The sequence below is a fragment of the Miniopterus schreibersii genome (assembly GCF_964146895.1).
Source record: "Miniopterus schreibersii genome assembly, contig: HAP1_SCAFFOLD_34, whole genome shotgun sequence".
NCBI classification, from domain to species: Eukaryota; Metazoa; Chordata; class Mammalia; order Chiroptera; family Miniopteridae; genus Miniopterus; species Miniopterus schreibersii.
This window is the reverse complement of record NW_027669847.1, coordinates 1,247,928-1,264,010: the sequence shown is the minus strand read 5'-3', so window position 1 is coordinate 1,264,010 and position 16,083 is coordinate 1,247,928. Positions and strand designations below refer to the sequence as shown.

The following is a 16,083-nucleotide window of genomic DNA, read 5'->3' as shown; positions in this document are numbered from 1 at the left end:
CTAACCGCACTTATCACGGCTGCAATAAGATTTAAATAAAACCCAGTTTCCCAAGCCAGTTGTGGAAACAAGCTCTCATCCAGGAATCCAGAGCCTAAAATCAAAGCCAGTGTTCATCACAAGATGCCTCCACTTCTGGATGACTTCCCAACTACAGTTTTAGAGCCCGGAAAAAGAAACAACTTATAGCACATCAGGAATGTTGCCTAGTAACCGAATGCTGTCCTTTGTCAGTGTAATTTATCAGCAAAGGATCTGACCTGGCATCGAAAGGATGGTAACCTGTTAATGATTTTCAGAGGGAAGCAACTCCAACCCTGATTGATACTAGGAGTATGTTGACTTTTCTCTCCTTCTTATAGCAGTTATTCATTCAATAACTTAATTAGTCTTGCATTATAGCAATTAATGTTCTTGGTCTGTCCTCATCAATAGATCGTAGCCCCTAGGAAGGAGGAGTTATTTATGTCACACCCTTTGCAGCACCTGCAGGGTCTAGCAGACAGTAGATGCTCAATCAATGTCTCCCATCTTTCTATAGGGAAGCCAGTGTGAGTCTGTTTTCCTTTGATCAGAAATGTCTGTAAACACTCAAGATCAGTAATAAAATGTCAAACATTATTTTCAGGAATAATTAAGCAGTAATTGGCTGTGAAGCTGACAGGTGCTCACACAGCTTCATGGTAAAAAATCCAAGCTGGAAGAGCTGACAGCCTAGACTCAGAGTTGGTACCTAACCAGTCCCACGTGTTTAGATATGTCACTTACTTCCCCTGTTCATGAAAGTTGGGTTTAACCTACACAATTAACACTTGAATACCTTAATCAAACATGGACTCTAGAGGTTTGCTTAGCTGGTATGAGAGACTAATCAAAAACACATAATCCAGCAGTGTTCCTTAAAACACCTCAGCAAGCTGCCTTATCTCCCAGGAACACCACAGGTGTAAAATAAAATAGTAGCACATAAAATATGTGGGCTGTCCACAAATACTGCTCAGTTGCCTTCACCCTCACAAGAACTTGTAAACCCAACAGTCCGTATCCTGACGAATGGTGTCTTAGGTTTAGGATTCCGAAAGGCTCTCATTCCACCAATTATCTGAGAGTGTTGTCAACACCAACGAAAAGTGAAATCCTGGTCCTCCTGTGTCTTGAGTGAGCCTCTGAAGCAAGGCCCCGTCAGAACACCGAGGAGACCCAGAATTTGAATCTCAAGATGCTTACAGAAGAGTTTACATGACTGCTTTTGCATTTGTTTGCTAAAACATATCTACATATGTGGCAGAATTTTGTTTGGACTTACAACCTGGAAGAGAGAGGGTTGGGGAGGAGGCTTAGGCCTCACCTACACATAATTACTGGGGCTCCCAATATCTACAATATCAAAAAGAACCCAGTAACTGTGAAGAACCAAATTGGTTTGTTCCTTTTACTGAGCCTCACAGATCTGCATATGCAGCATTACAAATAGATGGCAAGACCCTCCACCAGCAAAATGACTACAGCTCACTTTATAATGATATTGCTTTACCGCAGTGGTCTGGAACCAAGCCCACAGTGACTCCGAGGTCTGCCTGTAGGTGATTTCTCATTTAGCAGTGTTAATGAGATGTGCATATGGTTCTTCTGTTTATGTTTGGCTTTTGCCATTACTCAACAAGTCATCTGGACCTCAAGGTAGATGCTGGGAGAAGCAAGAGTTTCTTTAAACTGACATCTGCATTGATTTTTAATAAAAGATCAACCCCTGGACAATATTAAATTAGACTGATCCCCATGGAACAATAATGATCTAGCAATTACAAGAACCAATTTTGCTGTTGGGTTTCCCAAATGTTTGGTTGATAATATGTTCTGGAGTTGGGACTCTTCTATCCAAACACAGAAGAGATTTCCTTCTGTCAGCCCTAGATCCATTGGAAATTGTATACATTTTTGAACTAAGGGTTGAATCTGCCAGCATCCTTAGGAATTTAGCAGTATATGGTCACTGAACTAAAATACTCAAACAATTCTGAATTATTTATCCTTTTGGAAGAAGGCAAATTTCATGTGCTTTGAAATGAACCTCATAAATAATGCCTGGCTAGAATTCATGCTGTGTGAACCTGGATAGAAATATTATAAGTAACATGAGAAAATATTTCATTAATATTTAAGACAACAAAAATATAAAGAATGCTTTTGTTTTCTCAGGTTTTAAAATGGGAGGAAATATACTTGCTACTAACTTGGCAAAGAAATTTAAGACACTACTACATCATTCCTTGAAAAATGGAAACAAAGAAAAAAAATCTACCATGTTACATATGAAATCAATAGTGGAAAATAGTTCTCTACGTACAGTTTTCAGAGGTCATACATTTATCATCTGCCTAATCTTTTGATGGTTAATTTATTATACATTTAATTTTATAAAATTAATTTTAATGATCATAATTTATATTGTATTACAAAATTCGTTTTATTATAGATTCACTTCTAGTTGATTTGTAATTAAACAAAATGAGTAAGCATATTAGAGAGGAAAATAAAGGTGTGTAACAGTCCCCAGTGACTGCCAGGTTCAACGACTCACTAGGAGGGTAGAGGGGTCAGCATGTATCCATTCGGCTCTGATTTATTACAGCGAAAAAATACACGGCAAAGTGTGTCCTATCTAATAAAACCTCACTTAATCCATCCTTAGGAACAATTCCTGAAATGGTATATATCCCTCCAATAACCTTTGTAAAGGCATAAAGATCTTTAAATAAAATGTATATCAAGATTTTTAGGAAACACGCAGCAACTTTTGTGAAAGCATTTTCAAAACAACACAACTAAATTTCCCCCAATCACACGGCTCCTGAAGTAAATATAATCATATCTTATGTTACTGAGTTTTCAAAGCAATACAACTGAATTTTAGATACAGAAGGAGAACATTCATATTTCCCAAGGTAATTACCTGAAGAGGCTACATTCTTTTTTCAAGATATAAGAACCACAGAATTACACTTTGGGAATTATACTCAGAGTCAAATTACATGCCACCCAAAAAACATCATCACTCACGTTTCATTTTTAAGCAAAAAAAATAGTACCAGTTGGATCTTTATTCATTAATCTTGGCTCCCAAGAACATTTTTTGCAATTTCTAATCAAATCCATGCTCACAGGATGAAGAATTCCTTCCTTTCTTTCTTGTTAATCCTACATTTAGCCTGCTAAGTGCTGGGCATATGCTGGTGACGATGTGAGGGCCTAACATTTTGGAGCTCTTTATACCTTCTTTTGTCTGCTCTCGGGAAGTGAGGGGGGGGGTTGCCCGACAGGCAGATGAGACGCACACTAAGCCAGCAGCAGATCCTGCCCCCTGACCACTCCCCAGCACCACCCCTCAGTGTAAGTCCAGCTGCATTCAAACTTATCAAGTCAGGTCATTTTAAAATAAGCTATTTTAATTTCAGGACAAATAAACATTTAATGTCTGAATGCTTAGTACTATTTTTACTTTGAATTGCATATGACGAAGACACAACAATGTTTTCAGATCCAAATTAATCTTCTAAACACACGAGAGCCTGATTTTAGAAAAGGTCAGGTTTCTAGAAACCAATCTTTTATTTTTTCAGAAACTTTTTTTTGCTTTTATTTATTTTTGAATTTTTTTAATGTTTTTCAATTATGGTTTACATTCAATATGATTCTGTATTAATTTCAGGTATACAGCATAGTGGTTAGACAATCATGTACTTTACAAAGTGTCCCCCTGATACTTCCAGAACCCACCTGGTAATGGGCAAGCTGTTAGTCACTAGTTGTACCTCACCAAGTTAGGGGTCCCTGTGAGGAACACGTCAAATGGTAGACAGCTTGTCATCCTTCCTTATGGCGACCCAACACTATCAGCCACACAGAGCGAACTCTGCAATGTCTCCTATTATTGGATCTTAAAGAGGAATCTACAAGGTATAATGCCAGGGCGCTACTTTTTTTAATAAAACATTTCTGTCATACTGAAACATACATAGGTTAATATAACACTCAGGTTAAAAAATAAACATCAAGCAGAACTTCCCTGTGCCATTTCCCTCACTGGCCTCTACAGATTCCCCTCCATACCCTCTTCTGAGCTGTTGCTGCTCATTCCCGCGCATGTCTTTATACCTTCTCAGGATACGTATGTATTCTTTTTTTTTTTTAATATATCTTTAATGATGTCAGAGAGAGGAAAGGAGAAGTGGGGGGGGGGAGAGAGAGAGAGAGAGAGAGAGAGAAACATCAATAATAAGAGAGTCATTGATCAGCCGCCTCCTGCACACCCCTGACGCGATCGAGCCCGCAACCCAGGCATGTGCCCTGACCGGGAATCGAACCCCTATCTCCTGGATCCGAGGTCGATGCTCAACCGCTGAGCCACCCCTGGCAGGGCTCAATATACGTATGTATTCTCAGCAATATGCCCTACTGTTTCACATGCTCCTCAATTCACATAATGATCTGTATTGTATGTCCTTCAGCAATTGGATTTTTGACTCAATATAATGCTAATGAACTTTTTAAAAAGAATACTGACACATTAACTCGAGTCCACTCATTTTCATTGCTCTGTAACATTACAGTGCAAGAATATAACACAGTGAACCCACGCTCCTGTGGATGGACACTTAGGCTGCTTTTCAACAGGACAAAACTATTTCCAGAGAAATTATACTCTGTTCTATTCTAAACACCACATACTAGAACACACACCAAAATAAGACATTACAAAAAGATTCACAAGGGACCTGCCTTTCTTCCACTTTCTCCAGCAACCTCAAACCAGCACCACCTTTTGTTCCTCAGTTCACACCCAGCCACTTCACTCAGATAGCTCCTATGTGTCCACCCACCTCTGCAGGGCAGGAAGGAGTTGATTTATCCAGGGTCAATGCGGTGGAGGGTAATTCTTTAAAGAGCCAAAGACAAGGGGCTGGTGAAGGTGCACAACAGAAAGCAAGAAAATCATCCCCTTTTAATTCCACTGACTTTTAAACTAGTATTTCCCTAGAATGTCACTTGCCAGCTTTCAAATCTCTAAACTCTACAAGTTAATCACTCTTTTAAAAAGCTGTCTATGTTAGAAGCTGTCCTCTCTGTCTCCAACTTTATGGTCTATGAAATGAGAACTGAAACCAAGAATAAGAAAGGCAGTGAAATTTTATGAATGCTTTTTTTATTTTTAAATTTATTAACTGTTGAGAGTATTACAGATGTCCCCATTTTCTCCCCTTTAGTCCCCTCCCATTTCTTCCCAGTTCTTCAACTGTCTATTGTCTGTGTCCATGGGCTGTGCATATATGCTTATAAGTTCTTTGGTCAATCTCTTCCCGCCCTCCTTCCCACCTTCCCTCTGAGATCTGTCAGTTTGTTTCATGCTTCCATGTCTGTGGTCCTCTCTTGTTCATCAATTTATTTTGTTCCTTAGATTCCACATATAAGTGCGATCATGTGATATTTCTCTTTCTCTGACTGGCTTATTTCGCTTAGCACAATACTCTCCAGGTCCATCCATGCTGTCCAAAAGGGTAAGAGATCCTTCTTTACAGTTGCATAGTATTCCATGGTGTGAATGTAATTAGTGCTGCTATAAAGATAGGGGTGCATATATCCTTTCTGATTGGTGTTTTGGGTTTCTTAGGATATATTCCTAGAAGTGGGATCACTGGGTCAAAAGGCAGTTCCATTTTTAATTTTTTAAAGAACCTCCATACTGTCTTTCACAGTGGCTGCACCAGTCTGCTTTCCCACCAGCAGTGTACCAGGGTTTCCCTTCCTCCACACCCTCGCCAGCACATGTCATTTGTTGATTTGTGGATGGTGGACATTCTGACAGATGTGAAGTAATATCTCATTGTTGTTTTCATTTGCATCTCTCTGATGATGAGTGACGTTGAGAATCTTTTCATATGTCTCTTGGCCATCTGCATGTCCTCTTTGGAGAAGTGTCTATTCATGTCCTTTGTCCATTTTTGTTGAGTTGTGTGAGTTCTTTGTATATTTTGGAAATTAACCCCTTATCAGATATATCATTGGCAAATATGTTCTCCCAAACTGGGTTCCCTTTGCATTTTGAGGATGGTTTCCTTTACTGTGCAGAAGCTTTTTAGTTTGATGCAGTCCCATTTGTTTACTTTTTCCATTGTTTCTCTTGCCCTAGGAGATGTATTGGCAAAAATTTCACTAAGTGAGATGTCTGTGATTTTACTGCCTATGTTTCCTTCTAGGATTTTTATGGTTTCACAACTTAAAGTCTTTTACCATTTTGAATTAATTTTTGTGTATGGTGTAAGCTGCTGGTCTAGTTTCATTTTTTTGTATATATATGACCAATTTTCCCAACACTATTTATTGAAGAGACTGTCTTTACTCCACTGTATGCTCTTGCCTCCTTTGTCAAATATTAACTGACCATAATGGTGTGGGTCTATTTCTGGGGTCTCTGTTCTGTTCCATTGATCAATATGCCTGTTCTTGTGCCACTACCAGGCTGTTTTGTGCCAAATTCATTTACTAAATCCAGTAGATTTTTGGTGGAGTCTTTAGGGTTTTCTATGTACAATATCAAGTCATCTGCAAATAATGACAGTTTGACTTCCTCCTTTCCAATCTGGATGCCTTTTATGTTTCCTTCCTGTCTGATGGCTGTGGGTAGGACTCCCAGTACTATGTTGAATAAGGGTGGTAAAAGTGGACATCCCTGTCTTGTACCTGTTCTTATTGGAAATGGTTTTAGTTTTTGCCCATTGAGTATATGATATTGGCTGATGGTTTTTCATATATGGCATTTATTATGTTGAGGTATGATCCCTCTATTCCCACTTTGCTGAGAGTTTTTATCAGAAATAGAATGCTTTTTCTGCACCTATTGATATGGTCATATGGTTTTTGTCTTTCAATTTGTTTATATGATGTATCATGTTTATTGATTAGTGGATATTATACCAGCCTTGCATCCCTGGAATAAATCCCACTTGGTCGTGGTGTATGATTTTTTAATGTATTGCTGGATCCGGTTTGCTAGTATTTTGTTGAGGATTTTAGCATCTATGTTCATCAGGGATAATGGCCTGAAATTTTCTTTCTTTGTAGTGTCTTTATCTGGTTTTGGGATTAGGATGATGCTGCCCTCATAAAAAGAGTTTGGGAGCCTTTATTCCTCTTGAATTTCCTGGAATAGATTGAGGAAAATAGGAGTTAATTCTCCTTTGAATGCTTAGTTAAATGCACCTGTAAGTCCACCTGGTCCAGGACTTTTGCTTGCTGGGAGTTTTCTGATTACTGCTTCAATTTCGTTTGTTATCGGCCTATTCAGGTTTTCTGCCTCTTCTTGATTCAGCTTTGGAAGGTTGTATGCTTCTAGAAATTTGTCCATTTCATCCAGGTTGTCCACTTTGTTGGTATATAGTTGCTCATAGTATTTCGTTATGATCTTTTGTATTTCTGTTGGGTCAGTTGTTACATCGCCTGTTTCATTTCTGATTTATTTGGGTCCTCTCTTTGTTTCACGGTTAGTCTGGCTAAAGGTGCATCAATCTTATTTATCTTTCCAATGAACCAGCTCTTGGTTTCATTGATCTTTTGCATTGTTTTTTAAGTCGCTATGTCATTAATTTCTACTCTGATCTTTATTTCCTTCCTTCTACTTCAGCTTTTCTTGTTGCTCCCTCCCAAATTCTTTTAGCTGTGCCGATAGTTTATTACAGCTTTTTCTTGCTTCCTGAGGTCTGCATGTACTGCTATGAACTTTCCTCTCAGGACTGCTTTCACTGTGCCCCATAGATTTGGGGTTGTTGTCTGTTCATTTTCATGTTTTCCCAGGAAGTGTTTGATTTCTCCGTTGATCTCATTGGTAACCCAGTCATTGTTTAATAACATGCTATTTAGCGTCTATGTGTTTGAATATTTTTGATTTTAGAATGGTTGATTTCCACTTTCTTGCCATCATGATCCAAGAAGATGCTTGATATGATTTCCATCTTCTTGAACTTGTAGAGACTTGTTTTGTGCCCTAACATGTGGTCTATTTCTGAGAATGTTCCATGTGCACTTGAGAAGAATGTGTATTCTGCTGCGTTGGGATGAAATGTTCTATAAACGTCAATTAAACCAATTAGACCTAGTGAGTTATTTAAGGCCTGTGTTTCCCTGTTGATTTTTTGTCCTGATGATCTGTCCAGTGATGACATTTGGGTGTTAAAGTCCCCCACTGTGATTGTGTTGCTATCAGTCTCCCTCTTAAAGTCCACCAAGAAATTTTTTATATATTTAGATGATCCTATATTGGGTGCATATATATTTATAAGGGTTATTTCCTCCTGTTGGATAGATCCCGTTAGTATTATGTAGTGACCATCTTTGTCTCTTGTGATGGTCTTTATTTTGAAGTCTATTTTGTCAGAAATAAGTATTGCTACTCCAGATTTTTTTCTGGTGTCCATTTGCATGAAGTATTTTTTTCCATTCCTTCACTTTCAGCCTGTGTGAATCTTTTGCTCTCAGGCGGGTCTCTTGTAGGCAGCATATATTTGCGTCCTGTTTTCTTATCCATTCAACTATCCTATGTCTTTTGATTGGAGCATTTATTCCGTTTACATATAAGGTTACTATTGATATAAACTTATTTAATGACATTTCCCCCTTTATGCTGATGTACCTTTCTCTCACTGATCCTTCTTTTTCTTAGAGCAGTCCTTTTAGCATTTCTTGCAATGCTGGTTTGGTGGTACTGAACTCCTTTAGCCTTCTTTTGTCTGGAAAGCTCTTTATTTCACCTTTAATTTTAAATGATATCCTTGCTGGATAAAGCAGTCTTGTTTACAGTTTCTCACTTTTCATTACTTTGAGAACTTCATGCCAATTCCCTCTGGCCTGAAGTGTTTGTGTTGAGAAATCTGCTGAAAGCCTTATGGGGGCTCCCATGTAGTACACGGATTGCCTCTCTCTTGCAGTCCTTAGGATTCTCTTTTTCCTTAATATTTGCCATTTTAATTATGATATGTCTTGGTGTGGGTCCTTTTGGTTTTATCATGAAAGATAAACTTTCTGAACTTTGTAGCTTTGTCTTTCACCAGGTTAGGGAAGTTTTCTGTGATTATTTCTTCAAACAGGTTCTCTATCCCTTGCTCACTTTCCTCCCCCTTTGGTACCCCTAGGATGCAGATGTTGTTAGGTTTCATGTTGTATGTTGTCTCAGAGTTCCCTTAAAGTATCCTTGTTCCTTTTTTTTTCTTTTTGTTGCTCTGTTGTTTTTTCCTACCTTGTCTTCCAAATCACTGATTCTATCCTCGACTTCATCTGGCCTACTTTTAATTCCTTCCAATGTGTTCCCAATGTCAGCTATGGTATTCTTTATTTCCAACTGGGTCTTACTTAGAGTTTCTATCTCCTTTTCACATTGAGGTAGTTGTCACTAAGTTCTTTGTAGTTCTCACTAAAGTTGTTTGAGCATCCTTATAACCATTATTTTGAACTCTGTGTTTGATAAATTGCTCGCTCCCATTTCATTTAGCTTTTTCTGCAGATTTTTCTTCTTTCATTTGGGGATTGTTTCTTTGTTGTCTCTGCATTTTTCCTATGTGTAAGATAGAACTACTATGACTCCCAGTCTTCATAGGGTGGCCTTATGTAGTAAGTGTCCTGTGGAACACAGTGGTAAAGTCTCCTTGAACTCCTAAGCTTAATGCTCTAGTAATGTCCTTTGTGTGGGTTATGTGGACCCTCCTGTTGTAACTGGGAGCTGATTGTTGTTGGCCTGTTCCTGGGTGAGACTGACTTTCACCCCATGGAAATGAGCTTAGCAGGATGGGGTCAGCTGGAAATGGGAGTGCCAATCCAATCCTCCCTTTGATTGGGGTGACACAGGCTCTCAGACCTCAAGAGGGGAGCTAAATGCTTGCCTTCTAGCTCAGCAGTGCCCCATCAGAGACCCTGAAGGGAGGCTCCAAGGGGTTCACACCAGCTCTGGGTTATGTCCCCTTTCCCCTGTGAGGCTGCATCAGCAGGGATGTACTGGCAGGGCTTTGAGGAAGAGAAGAAGGTTGCCCCCTCCACTTGCAGTGCTGCTTTCCCTTGGGAGGAAAGAGAGAGCTGCTTGCCTCCTCCTATATCTGCAGTGGTCTGCCAGAAGCTCTGTTGAAGTGCCCTGAGTGAGTCAGGTCCGATGTCCAAGCTCTTATATTCCCCAGTGGATATGATTAGCAGGGTGGGACCAGTAGAATCTGCGGATGATAGTTTTAGCCACTCTATGATTGACGTGGAACAGGCCCTTAGCCCTCAAGAAGGGAGGTAGGTATTCTCCTTTAGGCTCCACTACAGAGCTCTGGAAGGAAGGCTCCTAGTGGGTCACATCAGATTTCACAGTTCTGATTTATGACCCATTTTCCCTGAGTCTGCCCCTGCAGGATGGTGCAGGTAGGGTTTGCAGTAATAGATTAAGGTTGCCCCCTCTGCTTGGGGTTGCTCCAGCTCTTGTGGGGGGACAGCTTGTTGCTCTTCTCTATTCCTGCAGCTCACTGTGAGATGCCCTAGTGAAGGCCTCTGAGGGGGGTGGTACCAAAGATCCAGATCTGGACTGCAGTTTGTTCCTCCTGTGGATCTGCTCTAGGCTTGTGTAGGCAGGTTTTGGAATGCAAATCCAGGCTCTGGGAATGCAAATTCAGACTGCCCCTTGTAGGGGGTGGCACAGGATCTCAGCAGGTTAGCTGCTGGCTTTCTAGCTTGGTGGTGCCTGCCAAATATCCTGAAGGGAGGCTTGCAAGTATATACCTCCCCCTCATTCTGCAGCTTCCTAAAGCCTGAGACCCTGCCCAGAGCGCCTTCCACTGGGGACTGCGCCCGCCTACCCCGTGGGGGGTAGGTGGGAAGATTAGCTTTTGTTTCCCAGCCACTCAGTTCAAAGTCTGTCTAAGGCTGTCTATAGTTTCTCCAGAGGAAAAAGCACTGTTCAGGTCCCTTTTGGGTAGAGCCTAAGGTTCTTTATGCCAGACTCAAGCTTGGCAGGGTGGTGTTGCCAATACTTGGAAGACAGGGTCAGTGCACTTTCTCCAGCTGGTGATGAAAGAACAGAAGTGCTGGACCCTGGGAGATGGTGTCTGGGGAAGGTGTGGGATGTTGGTTTGGGACTGGGGACTTAAAAGCCTGCCTTCCCGATCACTGGAGCTATGCTACCCCGATCTTCTCCTTATGGCTTCCGTGTGCCCTGAGTCTCCTTGCCTCCAACAGAGCCCCAGGTGAGTGCCTGCAAGTAAGTGCCCGTGTGTTAGCCTTTATGCAGAACGTTCGCCTGGGATTCGAGCAGACTCCCTCCCCCTTCCAGTGGGCCAATTCCCTGCTTATTTTTGCTGCCAAATGTTATGCAGGCTCTTCTTTCAGGCCCTGGTGTTCTGGGTTGGGGGTCCTGGTGTGGGATTGAGAACCCTCTCTTCCTCTGGGGGGCTTTTGCAGCCACAATATTTCTCTGGCTAAAGCCGCTGCCCCTGGGTGCTGGGACCAGTCCTTTCTGCACCTCCTCCCCTCTTACCAGTCTCTGTATAGCTTCTTCTTTTCATTCCTTGGATATAATACTTCTGTTCAGATGTCTTTCTGTTGTTAATTCAGGTTAAATGCTCTAAGTTTTGGCTGTAACTCCAGATCAGTGCCAGGAGGAGGTGTGTGTTGCTTTCACCTATATCGCCGCCATCTTCCTTCTCGTATGAATGCTTTTTAATCCCACTTCTTATTACTACTGGTTAATTAACTGTGCTTTAGAATAAAGCACCATTTTGTAGTCAAAACTACACTACATTAAATAGCTATCATGAATACAAACTGACAAAATTCTCAAGGATTCTATCAATGTTTTTGTACCAGTTAGTATTTTTAATATTCTTCAGCAACAATAACACATAGCTCATCCTTGCCCTCGGACAGAGTGCTTTATCAACAGCAAGTAAAATTCTGAGTATAGTTCTTACCACATTAAAGAGATGTTGCTAATATAAGCCCACCCCTTTTTTTATTTTTGAAAAATCACTTACTTGGGTTTGGAAAGCACCTTTGCCAAGTTAAAGTCTTTGAGGTATCTTATTATAGCAGCCAAAGAGCAAATCACAGGCTTCTCCAAGTTAATGATGTCAGAAAAACTTTGGGAACCTAAAAAACAGAATACATACCTTTGTTAGAATTATTATCCACCATTATTATAAACAAATTTTAAGTTAAAGAAAATTTAATTTATGGCTATTGAAATAACAGTTGTCTAGACAATAGCGCCTAAAACTGCCCTCTGGAAAAATGCAGACGATGACGAATACTGTGGGCAGAGGGGAAGGGGTGCTGCCTGGCGTGGAATAAACCTTTGTAAAGCAACTGAGCAACTTTTTCAAAATGCAGAATGCTCATCTCCTTTGACCCAGTAATACTCCAGAATGCATGCCAAAGGTGTGTAAACAAGGGAGTTGAAAAATCTTTTGTATTAGCAAAAAACTAGAGACAATCTAACTGAATGTCAACAGAGCAACAGTTAAATAAATTGTGGTAAATCCAGATTATTATACACCTGCTGATACGAATGACTTACCGCCATCTGTACTGATATGCAAAGCTATCCACACTACACTCCTGTGAGGAAAAGAAGTTGTACCATCTTTCTCATCTCTCAGCAGCAATCTTGCAACAGTGTTCCATCTGGTCTCTCAGCTCATCCCTGTGCTCCACAGGGTAATTCTTAACAAAAATCCGAAGGAATCCTTTTTAAAATGTACATCAAATCATTAGACTTTGCTAAAAAGTCTTCCAACATCCCCAGGCTCACTGAGAGAAAAAGCTTAAGCCCGTAAGTCTGTAAGGTCCTACACACCTTGCCTTCCACCTCCTCTTTAACACTGAGCTCCCCTCTTAACATTCCCCACTGGTTGCTCTGCTCCAGCGCCAGCTCCTTGCTATTCCTTAAACACAGGAGGCACTTGAGGGAGCTGTGCTTCCCTCTCTCTGCCCGCAGCTCCTTCACACGGCTTCCCTCACTCCCTCCATCTCTGTGAACAACTTTGTTCCAGGGCCATTTCTCAGTGAAGCCTTCCTTCACCACCCTATTTAGAAGTTCGCCCTCAGGGATAGAGAAGTACAAATTGGCAGTTATAAAACAGTGACAGGGACGTAAAGTACAGCATAGGGAATACAGTCGACAAAATTGTAACAGCCATGTTCGGTGTCAGGTGGGTACAACACTGATCAGGGGGCTCACCTCGTAAGTTATATAAATGTCCAACCATTATGTTACATACCTGAAACTAAAACAATATTGAATGCGAACTTAATTTAAAAAAATAAAATAAAATAAAAGTTCACCCTCTTCCCTGCCTTACTTTCTTCATAGCACTTGCCAGCTTCAAACACACTAACTTATTTTATGGTTCATCTTCCCCCCATTAGAATGTAAACTCCAAAAGAGTGGGGAATTCTGTGTTTTATTCCTTATTGAAGGCGCAAGGCCTCACACAATAGGCATTCCAATAAAATTAGCTGAAAGAATAAATTCAAGTTAATAAACAAATACACACAATCACATATGTATGTTTATGTGTACATGTGAGGATTTGTACATAAAAAGATTCATAAGGATTTGAGGGGGGACTTTTACTTTTTTCTTTATTATTATTATTTTTTTCTTTTTAAAATATATCTTTATTGATTTCAGAGAGAGGAAAGGAGAGGGAGAGAGAGAGAAGCATCAATAATGAGAGAGTCATTGATCAGCCGCCTCCTGCACGCCCCTGACTGGGGATCAAGCCCGCAACCCGGGCATGTGCCCTGACCGGGAACTGAACCCCGATCGCCTGGACCCTAGGTCAACGCTCAACCGCTGAGCCAAGCCCGGCTGGGCTACTTTTTTCTTTAAACACAACTATGTTTTGACTTTTTTTGCAATAGGCATTTATTACTTTTAGAAATGAGAATTTTATCTTCCATTAACTTTCTAGCTCCATTACCCAGGAAACCTGATAAAGATGAAATGCCAGTGTGTTATGAAGCAACATTGCATATGCTAAAAATGACCTGAAATCAGTAAATTCCACCTGGACTAGGAGGAGTTATGAACACCTGATTCCAGAAATTTGGCCTTCCCTGAGAGCACAATGCCTCTTTGAACTTGGCATGTCCGTTGTAGAAATTCCAGCAAGGAAAGTGGGTTCCTGCAGAACATGGGGTTTCTGAGCCAGGCTGACCCTGCACCCACCTAATAAGAGTCTCCTTTCCTTTCAGCTAAGCTGTCACTAGCGGAGAAGGGAAACGTAAGCACCGATGGCTCTGTGAAATGCTACAGAGACCACCGAGGACTACTCCCACTAAAAGGAAAACATGTGCCCTTCCGGCAAGTTAGATTTTTGGTCTTACATCCTAAATCAGGGGTGGGGAATGTCCGGCCCACGAAATCATTTGGTCTGGCCCTGCCAAGGCCTCACCAGAGAGAAGCAGTTCCAGCCATCACTGTATGGGCGAGCTAATTAAATGTCTGACCAAATATAGCAGGCTAAATTTTAAGTGGATAATTCTGTATGGCCCACAAATGAAGTTATAAACATCCAAGTGGCCCTTGGCAGAAAAAATGTTCCCCATCCCTGCTGTAAGTGATCTGATGCCAAGAGTGGCTTATGGTAATCTTGTGACTTAGTCTTGTCTTTAGTTGAGCATAAGACGATGACCCGTTGGTGATACTGCAGACTGGTGTCAGATGTGGGTCACACCCTGAAACACTCGATTCAATTTGGCCAAGGCACCATGAGATTAAAGGGATAGGGAGAGAAACGCTAAGACACTGATGCCTGGGAGGGAGCTGGGGGAGGCTGATCTATCTATAGGCTAACAGTGAAGGCTCTGTAGCCTGTGACAAGGGATAAAAATGGACCTTCACATAAGCTGGACTGGCAAGAAGGAGGGGTCCGGACCAAAGCAAGCATAGATACCTGGATCAGGAAATGTGAATCAGACAAACAGTGGTTCCCTAACATATTCAGACCCTGTCACTAATGTTCTTTCCAGAATTTATGTATTTAACTTCTGGTAATCAACCTTGTGAAATGCTACCCTTCATCAAGAGATTTACTTATCCAAACATCCTATAAAGCTGCCAGGAAAATGATGGGCCATCTTTTAAGAGGAACAAGGGAAGTTGGTCAGTGAGTGACTCCTTACACTACAATGGACAGGTCAAACATCAAATCGCTAAATGGTCATAACTACAAAGGGAGAGCTATAGTCCTGCTCTGATGAGTGAGAACAGTAAACTCTTTCCTCTGCTTCTTCCAGCTATGTACTGGCAACTAGTTTTCACTACATCGAAGGTCAAATTTGCACCTTTATGTAAACCTCAACTCCATTAAATTTGAGGACCTATGGTAACATATAATTTACCTTTGATGTCAACCACATCTTTTGCATAAAATTCTGTGACCACCTGGAAAGCATGGCTGTATTCAAAATACATGGCATCCATCCTTTCTACTCGAATTCTGTCGTCCCGCACACTGCAAGGGAAAAATGAAAATGTCAAAGACAATTCTCTATCATCTTGCACTGTCTGTATTTAGGCCTTGGCCTGGCCAAAAAAAAAAAAAAAAAAAAGACTATTTCTTATTCTCTCCCAAGTTGGAAAAAAAGAAAGATCTAAAGTTTCCCTGTGGAAAAAGTTCCACTTCATAAAATATCATTATTACATTTACTACTCATATTTTATGTGCCCTAGCACATTTCGAGTACTTTATACATGTTGTCAAGAACTCACTGAAATTACGGTCAATTACTTTAATAAATACCAAAGAGAGAACAGGGAAGTGCTGTGTGATTTACCTGCACCATCTGTTTCACACTCTAGTGACAGAGCCCATCATCAAGCACATCTTTCTCCAAGGTATGGTTAAATCTATGTCTGGTTGGCGATCTGCTAGCTCTACTTCTACCACAGCCTCTGGTGAAATACAGTAAATTCCCCTTAGGTCAACCCTCACTCTTTATTTAAAGTGGGTGTGTAGGTTTTTAAAAATTTTAAATATATACATAAATGTGTATACATAGATATGT

At 40.7% G+C, this 16,083-nt stretch overlaps 1 protein-coding gene across 1 annotated transcript in view; it reads right to left on the bottom strand.

Moving 5' to 3' along the window:
* The window catches only part of LOC308552031 (DNA mismatch repair protein Msh3-like), a 60,278-nt gene that overhangs the window by 14,013 nt on the left and 30,182 nt on the right, over positions 1-16,083 (bottom strand). Inside the window, exons 9-10 of the mRNA XM_081162999.1 lie at positions 15,418-15,530; positions 12,045-12,159 (exon numbers count right to left, since the gene is read on the bottom strand). Of these exons, the coding sequence (XP_081019125.1) occupies positions 12,045-12,159; positions 15,418-15,530 (228 nt within the window). The remainder of the gene's footprint in view (positions 1-12,044; positions 12,160-15,417; positions 15,531-16,083) is intronic.